This window comes from Aphelocoma coerulescens, chromosome 1 (assembly GCF_041296385.1).
Source record: "Aphelocoma coerulescens isolate FSJ_1873_10779 chromosome 1, UR_Acoe_1.0, whole genome shotgun sequence".
Classification (NCBI taxonomy): Eukaryota; Metazoa; Chordata; class Aves; order Passeriformes; family Corvidae; genus Aphelocoma; species Aphelocoma coerulescens.
This window is the reverse complement of record NC_091013.1, coordinates 104,479,667-104,495,186: the sequence shown is the minus strand read 5'-3', so window position 1 is coordinate 104,495,186 and position 15,520 is coordinate 104,479,667. Positions and strand designations below refer to the sequence as shown.

General features: G+C 38.0%; 1 protein-coding gene across 6 annotated transcripts in view; it reads right to left on the bottom strand.

Moving 5' to 3' along the window:
- NECTIN3 (nectin cell adhesion molecule 3) overlaps positions 1-15,520 on the bottom strand; it is a 157,705-nt gene that overhangs the window by 83,465 nt on the left and 58,720 nt on the right. Inside the window, exons 8-9 of one of the 6 annotated variants that reach the window (XM_069022690.1) lie at positions 9,384-9,446; positions 5,896-8,905 (exon numbers count right to left, since the gene is read on the bottom strand). The exons of the other annotated variants lie outside the window; for them this stretch is intronic. Of the exons in view, the coding sequence (XP_068878791.1) occupies positions 8,729-8,905; positions 9,384-9,446 (240 nt within the window). The 3' untranslated portion in view covers positions 5,896-8,728. Of the gene's footprint in view, positions 1-5,895; positions 8,906-9,383; positions 9,447-15,520 lie in introns of those variants that run through there. 6 annotated transcript variants of the gene reach the window in all.

Sequence of the window (15,520 nt, the reverse complement as noted above, 5' to 3'; positions counted from 1 at the left end):
GTAAGAGGAAGTAGTAAACAGGCTTCAGAAGAAATATGAAAAATACTTAGATTTCCAAGAAGATTCCAAAATTTCAGTTATAAAAGCCAGCAAACATTTGCTGTTGGAGTGTGCTATTATTGATACAATTAAACTTGTAAGAAATGCCAAGATGGAGTTTGTGACAGGGAACAGACGGTTTCCTGAACTGCATCAATCAACATGCATCTCGTCATATACATATTGTGTGTAGGAAGCTTACAAGAATTTTCTTCTGCTTATTTCCCCGAATCTTACAAAAAAAAAAAAGAAAAAAAAGTAATATTACTGTGTGGCATCAATGGATGGTATGAAATATTTTTATTTGCATAGGCAGCAACTAGGCCAACTGGAGTTAGGGCAAGTTCAATGTAATTTAAAAACCTTTCCTCCCAGTTTTTGGCAAGATTTGGCACCTCTATGGTTCAGCACAAAATGGTAGGTGCCCAGCTTGTCTGACTTTTGTCTAAACTATCAGTAAACTCCCATATAAACTGATTAAGCATAGCCCTTAATGTGCTCATTTCAGATTCAAGTTTACTTGCATATCACCTCAGTGTTTTTTTTCCCCCTCTTTACCAAATGTCTATTCAGGAACCGGAAGATATGAATTGTATGTGATCAAATTAAGATGCCATCTGCCAATGAACATTATGCTGTGAGCTGCAATCAAACATTAACAGCAGAAAAAAAGCACTACCACCTCTATGACTCCATGTGGTTTCCTAAGGAAGCTCTTCCTTTTAATACACATCAGCTAGTGTTTCAAACAGTACTTTTCAAATGGTGCTGGAGTAGATCCAAAGCAGCTCCAACAGGCATCCATTAGCCTGCTACTACATAATCATACCGTGGTCTGCCATAGTTTAAGTCATCAACTCAGAAGCTCACCAACATTGGCTCCTTTAACTCTAGAACATTAGGAATTAAATAAAAAAAATAAAAATCTCAAAATATTGCTAAAAGCATCAGCAGAGGGCATGGGGTGGAGCAAGGGGCATCAGAAAGCAGTCCAGAGTTAATTGGTATCAGCTCCAACTGCTGATGTCAAGAGAAGCTGAATTGCAGCAGAAGCCCTTCTGCCGAGGTTCCCAGGCAGCCTCAAGACAGGGACAGTGGGAGGGAAAGCCAAAGGTGCAGTGAGCACCTGCAGCATTGGGACATCTCCATCGAGCATTCCCCGGCTTTGTCTTTAAACACAAAAGGCTGATGGCTTTTCCAAGCAAAGGCTTGCGAAGTTCTGAATCATCTTCAGGTATTCTTGCAAGAGGAAAAGCTATCTAAAAGCTGAAGCTTCCATTACAAGACAAGCCAATGCCACTACTTGCTGTAGCTATTCAGTTGAAGTTGTTTTCTACTTTCAGCTGACACTTTGTATTCTGGGGTCTTGACAGCAGTTTCTTCCACACCCCTCCCTCAGCATTCTTTAAAGAATAGATTTTCTCAGTTAATTAAAAAAGACTGAATATTTCCCAATACAGTAACTCAAACTACTTACTGTATCAATGCTTTTAGATACAAGTATCCACTGGGCATTTTATTTCACGTAGATACCCATGGGGTCAATTACACTTGCTGTGCAAATCATGCACTTGAGTGTGATCAGTGACATTAGAAATTCAATTATTTTTGGCTTTCTAGATGACTGTTTGGATGGAACAGGGCACAGCTATGTGGCTAATTAATCTGTACATAGATCCCATGTTAAGCAGATGGTGAAACTTGGATGTGATTTCATAGTAACACATTTGAAAGTGACAATTCTAAATTGCTCACTCTGTCTCCAAACTGGCTTTAGGATAACCTACTATAACCAGCAACAATCATCTAAGTAGCATCAACATTCAAATTAACCAGATTCTTCCTGCTATTAGGACACATCCGAAACTGAGGAGCTTTCTAGACAGTGGTTACCTTTGGTTCATTTGAAATTGTTTCAGAAAACAGTGTCACTGCTTTGACAGAGAACAATATTTTTCTGTTTGCTGATTTGTAGCCCTACTATTATGTTATTATTATACTATACTTTATTATGCTTTATTATCACCACCTATGTTGCCTCAAGAAGGCAATAGGCAAGTAATCTAAATACCACCTTCTTTTGTAAGCAGGAACTGTTTCCTCCAAGCTCCATTCCATTTTTGCCTTTTTCCTTGCTTACTCTACGTCACGTATCACCTGAAAGTCAGATGATTTAACCATCTGCAATGCCTCATCATCTTCATTTGTCCAGCTCTAACGAGAATAGCTGATGTTAACAAGTTTCCCATTTTCCACTTTGAAAATTTCTTGGAGTTAAACATAGACACACCACAGCCCTCAAGCTGTTACAGAACATGAAAGAGGAGAAAAAGAATTCAGCAACGCTGAATCTCAAACATTTCCATATAGAGCTGAAAATTAACTAACACTGTCCCAAGAAGCCAGAGCAGAAAGGTAAGAGACAAATATGGAACAAAATAGAACCTACTCTCCATCTTACAACTGCATTAGGTATTTTGTTAATAAAGCCCTAACTAGGTATATTAGTGAGAAATAATTTAGCCAAGAATACAAAAATGGAAATCCTAGGGAGGAGACTGCTACCTCTCCCAGCTGGAAAAAGAGATACGAGTTGACTGAACAAAGAAAAACCCTAAGGACATAGAAGGAGCAAAGGTATAGGGCAGGGATAGAAGACAGACAACTTGCCAAATTAACAGAAACAAGTAGGCATTTTTAAGGTGGCTGACAGCTTTTCAGTGTGAAATACTTTCATTACTAATCCCCAATGGAACCGAATGAAACACACTGTGAAAAGCTCCCTTTTAAAGAACAGAGGCAAAGAGACCTTGCAAGTTCTGGTTTATAACACTGAGTGTACAAAGTCAGAGGACACCAGGGGCTTTGCTGGCTGATCAAGTAACAATCCCACAGTGCGAGATTCTGGAAAACCGTATTTCTGTCCACACAAACCCTGGTAATGGCCACACCAATTCTAGAAAATTAAGAGACCACTCAATTTTGTTATATGCAGTAGATACATGTGTGCCATATGACTTAAGGTGTGAAGTCCACCCAGGAAAAATTCAGGGTAGGGGGAAGTGTAAAGCAGATGGCTTGACTTTTTAGTTAAAGGTAGCGGTACTTTTAAGAACCAAACATTTAGTAGCCAATTTTAGAACTTCTTGAAGAACCAACACAAAACACATCCAAACAGGTGAGATGTTTTGCCTTGCCCAATATTTGGGTTTTTTGCTACTAATGCAGGGCCATTAACAGTATTTATGGCCACGGGAAATTGATCCAGATGAAAATAATGCTTATGACTGAGATGTCACAAGCATTACTAACAAAGCACTGTACTCTGAAGCAGTTTGTTCCTTCCTCTGGCCACCTTAAGCCTTTTGTCCATTTGCTTAGCCTAGCTGGATAAGCCAATCTACACTTGATGCTATCCACCAATCTGAATTGTAAAGCTAATACAAAGACATTTTATTTGCCCATAGCCATTTCTCTCTTACCTCTCAATTCACGTCAAAGAAGCAAAGAGCTTTGTTAGTTGTGGGATTAAAGTCAGGCTCCTTCAGTTTGTATGCTTAATAGGAGCAGTCACATCAGTGGCTGAAGTCTGGTCTTAAAAGAGCCAGGTTAGTCAAACATAAGACAGAAATTCAAATGCTCTGTGTTTTGTCTACCATACTTGATAAGGAATTAAGCATTTGCCACAAATAGTGCCTGAAAGCAATTACTCCCATATTATGATAGCAGCCCAAAAAAGTTATGTATATCTCTGAATTCTTTTTCTTGTTAATACAAAACACTATGGTGATAGTAGAGACCACACTTAGACAGGTGTCTGCCTCTCCCCTGACCAGCCAGAAGGCAGGGCTGATGCATCTTTTGTGGGTACACTGCTGCATTGCACACAACTTCCTACTGCATACAGCCAATACCTCAGCAGGGAAAGTGCCATTTTCTGGAGTTTGTTATTAGCTGAACTGGGTAAACAATACTGGCCCAAAGTACTTTGCTGTCAAGGAATGGAGCTGTTCAAGTACAGAATATCTGAGTCATACAGAGGACTGTAAGACTTAATAGGACAGGCAAGATGAAGTGTCAGGGAAACTGAACCTGCAGGCACACCTTCCTAGGAACAGGATCTAATGCAGCAACACCATTAGAAGTAATAATTCAGAGATCCAAGACAGTAATAAACAAATAAAATTTAACATTGGGAAAAGGACAAAAAGAAAGACAGTGGAATCTTTTATAGCATATCAAACTTGTCCTCTGACAATCAGTATTAGAGAAGTTATTTCCTGTAAATGTCTGTTAGATAATAAGTCTAATTTAACCTAGTACATTTTAGATTGGAATACAATAGATCTGTGGCTAAACTCAGTCAAATTGAAATGACGTTTTAATATATTTAGCATACTCTATGCATTCAGTGTGTAGCCCTGCACAGAAATTCAAATTTATCTCAGCTGATGAGGAAGCTGGAGCTTACTTGATTTCCAACTTGGTCTCAAAATAGTGAGGTAAATTCCAATTTATAGTCTTGATTACTAGTCCCACAAAGGGGAAAAGAGTCACAGTTTGACTTGTAGGCTTTTAAATATAATTTATTTTCTAGTGACAATTGAAGGATCCAGAGTTAGATATAGCATAAAATCAACTCAACTAAGATCAGAAAACAAGTATAGAAAAAATTTCACTGAGGGGCTGTCAGTGCAGATTAAAATGCCTAACACATCCTACTTGGGTTTATCGCATTGTTTGAATAATTACTACTAAGATTTACAATACACTTTTTGTGCATTTTCAATATGATTCAGCTAAAGGTATAAAGCTATTCACCAAGAAGAATGCCATACCTTTCAATAAATGCAGAAATATCACATCTTTACCTTCTGTCAGAAAGTCAAACCCAGTCTCCCAGTATTCTGGACATGTGCCACAGGTGGACAAAAAACCCCAGACCACCTCCCACAGGGCAATCGAGCAGCAAACTACCACAGATATTTATTTTTTTCACCTGGAGCTTTACCTGTCCTCATCAGCAACCTCTGAAGTGACCCAAGTTGTCAAACAATTTTTTCTGTTCTGCAACTATTTGTTGGTCCAGCACTCACTCACCCTTCATACAACACAGTGGTTCAGATAGAGTAGTTTCAGGTCTGCGGCATTAAGAAGTTACTGTAACACATTTTCATCGCCTATATAACAACATAGAACCTGAACTTGTGTCCCTCAGAGGAGGAAAGAGCAGTAACATTGCCAGAAAGAAGGCAAAGTTAACAACTCTGAAGGTGAAAACCTTCCCTCCACTCTTCATGAATTATCACACCTTTTTATTGGGCTTTCCTTGAGCTGGATACACAATACATTAGATCATTTGTGACTGAACAGTGGTAGTCCTTTAATAATATCTCATTGAGTGCCTCCTTTCTCCTAGTAGTACAATTTCTTAGTTTTCATTTGTATTGTATCCATGACGACTTTGGACATAGTCCAAACACTAAATCTTATACTTTTTATGATTAGACTACCTTGTAGAATTTAGAGATACTTGGGCAGAGGACAATTTACATTTATCAGTGGTAGAGATGTGAATTACTAATCGTCTCCTCCTTCCCTACCTCCCTCACCAGTGATTCTGGGTATTCAATTCACGCAAGTGCTGGATTTTCACACAGTACTAAATGCTTTCTGTTATGTAAGACAAATGTTGAAAGGATTTCAGCATGCAACACCACAATATTCCAAAGCAGTACTGTTAGGAAAAAAACACATGCTCTGCATATACAACCACAGAAGAAACATGCCACCAAAAAAGTGGATGCATTTTTCCAGACCTTAAGCAATCTTAAATCTAAACAACAGAAGAAAATTTTATACTTTGAATGTTTTTATTCCAATCAGAATACAAATACAAGCATTTGAAAATGTACAAAAATAAAAAAAGACATTTTCTACATCTTAAAAAAGCAGATCAAACTTACTTCTATATGTACAGTCCTACTGGTGAGAAATCCTACTCAGAAGACATTGTTTCTGTTCTCTTTTAAGCATTCTATGCCAAATCCCCTCCCCAAAAATCTCCCCAAATCCAGCCACATTTAAAACTAAAAGCAACATTTCAAAAACCTAATACACTAAATGTCCCTGAACAGATTACAAAGAAACCATTTCTCACAGGTAATAAAACTGTAGGTGATAATGTATTTCCCTAATGACTTTAGGGCAAACTACATCCTGATGGGTAGTTTGCAAGTCAAGCTTTCTGTAGTTTGTTGATACATAACTTGAACAACACAGTTGGATTATATTTTTCTTTTTTAAGCTAATTTACAAATTAAAAAAACAATTATAGCTTTGTTGATAGCATTCTTCCTTCCTCCTTCCCTCAAAGTTTTAACTCTTCAAAAAAAAAAAAAATCTGCAAATAAGAATAAAAAGCAGTAAAAGTGGTCTGAACCCAAAATAATTGTTTTTTGCATCATCTGCCAACATAAAAGGGACTGAAATGATCACCTGCTCAATACCACTACATTGTACTAATGAATGCAGAGGAAGCATTGCCACAGCAACAGTTTTGAACCACTTCATAATGTCTACTCAGGTATTTTTGGTATGAAGTTTTGCTCAGTAATATTGATCAAATTATCTTAAGCAGTATAGTTCATCTCAATGTTCTACCATTCGTTTGGACAAGACACTGTTTTCTTTCAATGTTCTGACAGCTGATGCTTTTTGGAGCTGCAGTAATGTAAGGACAGGTGAGGCAATGCTCACGTGAGGAGGTAGCCACTTAACTAACATAACAGAAAAACATTTTTGGGGGACACAAGCCCTTCTTTACGTCTCAAATATAGCAGGAAACTTTAAAATTGAAAACAGTTGCTCAATTTACATGAATATGCTCAGTTCTTAAGAGAAAAGCAAGGTGACAGTGCTTCAAAGATAGCTCTCAAGAAACAGGCTCTCTCCAACCTTTTTCTTTGCCATTCCTTCAGTTGTCAACTTCAACCACATCATTTAACAGAAAGCTGCTTAGCAAGAGAACAGCTAATACCTACTTCTACAGTGTCCAGAACACAGGCACCCAAGCCATAATCTTCTAGCTGCCACCTGTAACAAGCTAGAAGCATTTAATTTACCTGGCCCTATTGTGGACAGGGATCTAATTAACTTGTCCTGTGATGGAGATGAATGCAGGTTGAATACAGGGTGAATACAGGTTTAACAATGGCCTCCTGCCTGCAGCACACTTACCTATGCTAGCTTTCAATTCTGCTCCTTCTACAGTTTGACTCTTACCACTAAAAAAATCCAAACATCTGCAGAGGAACACACTAATATCCCAGAAGTAATGTTCAGTTCTGTACAACAGCTAGTTCAGCATGACACAACCATTCTTAACATTTTGTACTTCAGGCCAGCTGACCAAAAATCACTGGTCATACATGCATATATACTTAGAGAATACAAAAGTCTGTTAAGTTTCTCTGGTAAATTTTAGACACAACTCATTTTTCTGCTGTCTTAAAGTATTTTAAGATTGTCCTGTGAGCTCATTTCAGCACTAATACATTATATACACATTTTTTACTTGCTAAATATTTAGTTTTTAGTCCACAGGAAAACTAATTTTTCTAGAAAGATCCTGAGCACATTTTTTAACCATTACCACAGACACACAAAGATTCCTGTGGTTAACATCAGGACATTCTCCAGTTACTTCACACTAGTGGTTAAGATTAAAGGACACTGCTGACAAGCATTTGAAGTTGACTGAAGCTTTTCTTTTTTTGCTAAGACGTAAGAACACATCACAGGCAGTTTTGTTGCAAACTGAGAAAAAAAACAAGGAATGTATTTATTACCAAGGAAAATAAACTCTGCAGCATGTAAAATAGGAGTCATACTTGGGAAAACAGCTAAATAACAGTTTAAGGGTAAGATGTGGCTTGACAAGACACTTACAAAAAGTTCTGTCTGCTAGTCATCTACCTCCTTCAACTAAGTTTCATATAGATGTAACTGTAAAACCAAACCCAGGAACAGGCAGAATCAATAGACAATAAAAAGCTTTTGATGTAAAGGCAATTGCTTCACTTCTAACAAGGTGGGAAGACAAACAGTGTAGTTTATGGAACAGCCAGTCAGTATTTGAGAGGTAGTCTAGTTGTTCATTTGACTGAGAGAGGTAGAGCTAGTCGAGAAATCAAAAGCTAAGGCCAGTGAAAATCATAATAATCCCAAGTTTTCTAAGATGGAAAAAAAATGCCTCAGCCTGAGACTGCTAATGTCACACGGGATTCAGTTGCCTTGCTCATATTTAGTCACTTTTACACAGGTAAGGTTATTATAAAACATCTAGAGAGAATGCTCTCAGAGACAGTCAGTGAAAAAGCTTAACTACATTTCGGCGTGTGCCAAACAATTAATATAGGTTATATATCTTATGACTGTGAAGGTTAATAAAGCTAAGTGGCTCTCCTCTTTGGGCAGGTTGACAGTACTACAAAAACACAGACATACCAAAGACTAAAGGCAAGTTAAGTCTCAAATTTCATATGGTTTACCTATATAAAATTCTCCATACAATTTCTTCACACATGAAAAAAAACCCCAATTATTTTAGAGATGAACGCCAACAAGACATGAAGGCCATACAGTCAACAGGTAATAAAACCTTTGTTAAAGACATCTGGGTACAGAATCATACGTAATGCTCCTTTGGCTTGATGTAGACTCTTCCAGGTCCTGAGTTTTGTGGGTATCTGTTGCTCCAATTTTTATAGTAAGTTTGCTGATAAACAGGATACATAGGCTGAAGACCCTCTTGTTCCTGTGGATCTTCAGCCTCACAAGTAAGTTGCCTTCCATTCACAGATTTCTAAACACACACAAGGAGTAATAAGTTTCATAGTTCATGTATAGAACCTGCAATTCCTATTCTTGGTAAAGCTTTAAGCAAAATCAAAGATGCATGATTTCCAAAACAATCCTATGAATAAAGAAATAGGGACTTAAAAATTCCACTAACAGAGTCAACCTCAAATGTTTGTTTCAAAGCTCAGTAAATCTAAAGAGCAAATCACCAACTATGAAAATGTCTGTCAACACTCCTCTGCCTTATGTTACTCACCAAAAAAATGAAAGCTGAAGTATTTAAGTATTTAAATTAGTCAGCAAAACTACTATAGGATATTAAAATGGTATTGCCACTTTCCACTTAACCCACACATCCAGCAATTATTGACCAGGATGGTCAAATATTTTTTTGTTCATGAAAAACAACATTGTAAGCTTATTTTATGGAATGAGATTAAATCAAAGCTTCAATCAGGAATTCAAGCCATCTTATTATTTACCATGTGCTGCAAGTTTCCAGCATCTTTCTCTCTGTACTGGCTCTGCAACACAAAATGTTCTTTCTGAAAGAAGAAAAGTTACAGGGGAAACAAGTCAAGATTCAACACTGCAGAACAGGTTTGGTTAATATAAAAAACACCAGTCATCCCAAAATATACTCTGCATTAGGAAGTGTCTTAATTCACTCAGAATCCTTCTTACAGTCCAATGGCTAGTGGAAAAAAGATGGGTATCAGTCAGGGTCACCTGCCCCAGCTGTGTTCCCTCTCCCAATATCTTGTCTCCCTCCCAATCTCCTGTGCACACTCCAAGCCCATCTGCTGGCAGGGCAGTACAAGAAGCAGAATAGGTCCTGATGCTGTGCAGCAATAAAAACCATTCCTGAGTTATCAACACTGCTTCAGCACAAATCCCAAACATGGCCCCATACCAGCTACTGCAAAGAAACTTAGCTCCACCCCAGCCAAACCACCCACCATAGGAGATGAGGTTAAAGACCATCAAGGAATCTGGAGGTGAACAAGTTCATGGCACCTGATGAGATACTTGCAGGCTCTGAAGACACTTTCAAAGGAAGTGACTACACCACTATCCATCCTATTTTAGAAGTAATGGCAGGCCAATGAAGCTCCCACTGGCTGGGAAAGGGGAAATAAGACCCCCACTTCTAAAAATGGCAGCAAAGATGACCTGGGGAACTACACATCCGTCACACTTCAGTGCCCAGCAAGGTGAAGGAGCAGATTCTCCTGGAAACTGTGCTAAGGCATATGGAAAATAAGGAGGTGGTTGGTGACTGTCAACATGGTTTCACTAAGGGCAAATTGAACCTGAGAAATTTAGTGGCTGTCTATGACTGGATTATAATGTTGATGGACGAAAGAAGAGCAATGGATGTCACCTATCTGGACCAGTGCAAAGCATTTGATACTGTCTCACATTACATCCTTGTCTCTAAATTGAGGAGACATGGATTTGATGGGGGCACCACTCAGTGGATAAAAAATTGACTGGATGGACACACTCAAAAGAGATGGCTCATCAGTGGGTCAATGCCTGAGCAAGGACCAGTGATAAGCATCATTCCTCAGGGGCCTGTATCGGGACCAGTGCTGTTTAACATCTTTTTGACAATGTGGACAATGGGATCAAGGCATCCTCAGCGAGTTTGCCAATGACACCAAGCTGTGTGGTGTGGTGACACGCTGGAGGCAAAGGGATGCCCTCCAGAGGGACCCTAGCAGGCTTGAGAGGTGGCTCTGTGTGAACCTCATGAAGTTCAACAAGGCCAAGCACAAGGTCTTGCACCTGGTTCAGGGCAATCATAAAGAGAAACACAGGCTGGGCAGGGAAGTGACTGAGAGCAGCCCTGAGAAGGACTTGGGAATGGGGCGGTGGATGAGAAGTTACTTCATGCAGAAGCGCTGAAGTCTCCCTTCTTTCAAATTTTTTTTTCTTCACCATTATGATAGAACAACTTCATTTGTGAAATGGGCTGTTTCCAAACATCCAGTAACCACCAACTGCCTGAGTTAGTGGCGAGTCTAAATCACACCAAGCAATGCCATTTAAGAATTATGATTTAGGGCATGGTTTGCACTGTGGTATCATCACTCCTAATTAAGTTCTTCCTTTATGCTACACTTAGTATAGGGGCACAACAGGCCAAAGCAACATCTTTGCATAATTGTATGTATTTTTTGTTTTGCAATTCCTTCTTTTCCCAACAGTCTCACAGTGGTAGCAACAACACAAAGTAGCTAGGTTGCTGGTCTTTGTGCCGAAGTCCCTCCACAGCAAGTATTCATACAGGTAGGTAACATTTGCAGTCATCACATATCCATATTCTCACCTTCAAAAATTATTTTGAAGAGAACCCACTCTCAGTAATGTTTCATTCTTTCTTACTTTATCCTCCTTCCCCTTAACATTTTACCCTTCCACATTTGTTTAGTTCAAGTTTTGAAGCAATTTTGAGTTAAGTTTTAATGTAACCCCCACATGCATTGTAAAATTACTTTAAAAAATCATATAATAATTCCTATCTTCTCCACTGCTCCAACAGTTATTTTTCACCATCTTCACAGGTCTGTTTTTCCAACTTTAGTTTGTCAAACTTTTTGTCTTGTAATTCCATTTCAAAGTGTCCTCTCCTGCCCTTAAGGTCACACTGCTTTTGCTTCTCAAGTCCTAAATGCAATCTGCATTTCTGTGATTTACCACTCAGCCGGCAGCATTGCTCTTTCACACCTGAGCTAAGAGCAAGAGTTCACCATACAAGAAGGTAAAACACAGATGGGGAACAGGAACAGTCCCATCTCCACCAAAAGCTAATGTTCTTTAAACGAACAAACAAAACATCTGCTTGCTTGAGAAATTCTACCAACAGTGGATGTGGACATGATTTAGACACACACTGGAAACCAGAATAGCAAATTCCAGTTGGTCCATTTATTCAATTAAAACTGTGAGTCAAAAGAAATCGTCTCACATGGCACCTTCACTAGATAATGAAATTATACATTTTACAGCCACGGAGCAAGTGACAGAACCAAAATTACAGATTCTGTCAGACAAATGTGCTGAGCTACATAGTGTGTCTTTCTGCATGGAAACAATCTGGGGTTCTGTGCTTGGATTCTTAACAGAAGTTTGCACTGTCTTACCATTACATTTTGCAGAGTTTCATGAAATCTGTTTTATTCTGAGAATTCTCCTTCTCAAATAGTTCTTCAAAAGCCTAAAACCAACGATCTCAGCAAAAACTTCATCTTACATTTTCTGATATTTTTCAATTTAGAAATTCCCTTACAAAGGGATCTACTACCAAAACAGTTTGTGCCTCATTCTAACCCCATCTGATATTTTTTTTTCCTATTTGAAGATCAGTACAGATGATTTTATCTATGCACACTTTGTGCTCCCTTCCATTCAATCTTGTTTGCCTAAACAGTTCTTTGATCTAAGGCAAATGATAACAATAATGCTTCCTTTTTCATCAAGGAAGAGATATTCCCACCTCTATGAAAAGCATTAGGAAAAGAACTAGAAAAGTGCAACAGAGCCATAATCTATAAATGAATCAATATTATACTAGGTTTAAGGGTTCAGTGGCTGATGTTTTCAAATTTGATTCAGAAATATCATCATTTGGTAAATGGTGTTTTATGCTTTTAATGGTGCTAAGACAACTTCACTTTTTTCTCTCCCGTTGTGATCAGTAATACAAATATTATTGTTAAAGAGCTTTGCTTGGCTAAATAAGTGAGGCATTCTTCCAAGCTGCAAATCTAAAGTCAGTCTTCTCATGGCCAGACCTACCCACTGGGCTGCATTTCCCTTATCCACTCTCATTCCTGTTTCTACAGAAGAACCCTGTTAAATTCTGAATACTTCAACAACTCTGAATGTTGCACTGCATTGTGCAAAACATGTTTTTTTCTCTTTCCTTCATAAGCACCTGTCAAGGAAATAATAACTTAGTTCTTTCACATTGTCCAAGACTGCCTGTCTCAAGCACATTTAGAAGAAAATAAAGAAGCTGTTGCTTCTTAATATTGTATTGTTCGAAACAATGAAGCTAACTCTAATGATTCCAAGGACTGCTGGAATTAGTGCACCCTCTTCCACTCCTTTATAAAATATTATGCAATAGAAAAATTCCTCTTTAAGCCACTGGAATTCTTGCATTGCTCAACTTCTTCCTGAATCGCCTCAAAAACTGCGTTGCCAAGCAGAGATTCCTCTCTTACCAAGGATGTAACCTTCAGGCTGCTCTCACCACTCTTTCACATTACATGCAAAAAATAGTTCTGAGTAACAGAATAGTATTTCCATGACAGTGATTATTAAAAGGACACCCAGACAAAAGCAAGAGTGCTGTTGACAAAAGAGTTGACAAAGATGAACCTACAGTCTTCATAGTAAATTTAACTATGATGTAATTTTTTTCCATAGTATTCCTATGTTTTGGACTTTTGCCTCACTCTTTTAGGGCCTTAAGTGAACCAGTTTTTCCCAGTTCTGAGGTGATTCACATGAATACATGAATTGGTATCTGCAAATACCAGTACAGAGAAATTATGAGTACTCAGTTACATAGTACTTGTACATACTTGTAGCTCATTATTAACACTAGCATGTAAATGATAACATATATTTAAAGTAAACTTAAATCTTCCAAGTCTCAAGAAGTACACATGAAAGACATTGACTAGCCAGTATTATCCCAGGTCTACAACATTTCCCCTCATTTTAATACCATCATCTACTGACTCAGATATGCATAAAATTATTTAAATACTGATTACTGGGATACAAACAAGAGAATTTCAGCATCATCAGTTGAATCTCAAATACTTTACAGGATCAAAAAAAAGCTACTGTCCATGATTTGAACAATAACAGTACAGATGATTGAAAAACTTGAACATTATTTATGACAATTTACCAGAATCAGCCTAAATTGAATCAATCCACTTTCAATTCTAAGTTATTGTGAGTATGCAGAAGACACCATTTAAATTCATTCTTCTTTACTTTGCATCTTTGTGCAGCCTATCATTTCCACTCAGACTGAAGTGATCATCTATTGTGGTTGACAAAGCAGTGACAATTCCCCTACAGTTGTTTTCAGCGTATCCAGAAGTTTGCACCTGAACTCCCAGTGAGACTGCTTCTCAGTCCTGGTAGGCAAGGCAGCATTTGGAACATCAGGTAGTACAGTGGTGAGCACAGACATTTAGTCACACAGGACAAGACATCCTGACAGGCTGCTAACTTGTTTCTTTTGCCTCTTTACAGCTATCCAAATGCTGGCTTGTTACACCAAAACAAACAATGCAACCAATCACTTCCTAGCTAAAGCCAGTATTTTGACATTTATTTCTGTTAGGTAAAATGAAGATCTTGCCTCAAGCATAACAGAGTACATACTGATTAGAGGCAGTATCAGCTAAGAAGACAGCCTCCAGCTCCAGTTCCTTTCAGTTCTGGAGTTCCACAGAGAGAAAAAGGTACACTAACAGTGTTATGCCAACATCCATTTCTTAAATAAAGCCTAGTTAACACCTAACCTGAAGGGGAATATTTCTCCTCCCAAAACAACTTAAAACTCTGCTTATCCAGCTTGAGGAAAATGAATATTCGATTCAGTCTCTTTACGGCTTTTTCTCTATTTACAAAGTAAATTTTCATAAAACATTTAATTAACCATTCCAAGACTACAGTCAGCTTCAGCCTAAGTTCTTTAGTGCCCATCAACAGAAGCCACAGTAAGCACAACCTAGAAAAGAATTCAAAGATGGCAAAGTTCTGAAGAGGAAAGCAATAAGGTACACATCCTCTTATGTCTATCTCCTGTATAAGTAGCTCTGTAAAGGACAAATAATTGTATTTCCTAGTGTTGTCATTTTGCCATCTAGCAGCACTACAGATGCACAAACAGCACAATAAACTATATCTTTTGATTCTATAAGCAAGACAATATTTTTCAAATACTTTTAGCCAAAATATTAGCAGAAGAATGATTCATCAAAAATTGCCATTGTTGAGTACTGTAGTGACAGAAGAAATAGCTAAGATGCCCAACCTGAGCACAGAAAAGCACTGGTTCTTTTGTGTCATCTTTGGTGCTCTATCACCTTTAAGGTGAAAAGATGAAAACCTATTATTCTTTATGCCAACAAAATGTTTTCTACCTTCACAATGTTATAATCATCAGGCTGCTACTAAAAGCAGCAATGGATCTCAGAATAGTTCCTTGCCTCACTCAGCAACAATATACACAAGTATTACTCATTGTTACGTTTACAACATAAGGAAAGCTTTTATCAGCAAATGATATTTGGTGAGCTTTAGTAACCATCAATCACAAAGAAAGTCTACAAGAATATTTTCAATGTTATTAAGAACTCCATCAAAATCCTTCTCAAAGGTAGGTGAAGATTTTTTTCCCCGCTATGAAAAAGGACTTTTATAGGTCCTTAAAGCTGCAAAGATACACCACAGTATCAGAAAAAACAATATTTCTTATAAACAAATGATTGTCTTCATTACCTCAGTGTTGTTATTCAGCACATCAGTGGTTAGAATCACATTATTTATGCTATGTACTGAAGATGGAACAAAAATTTCA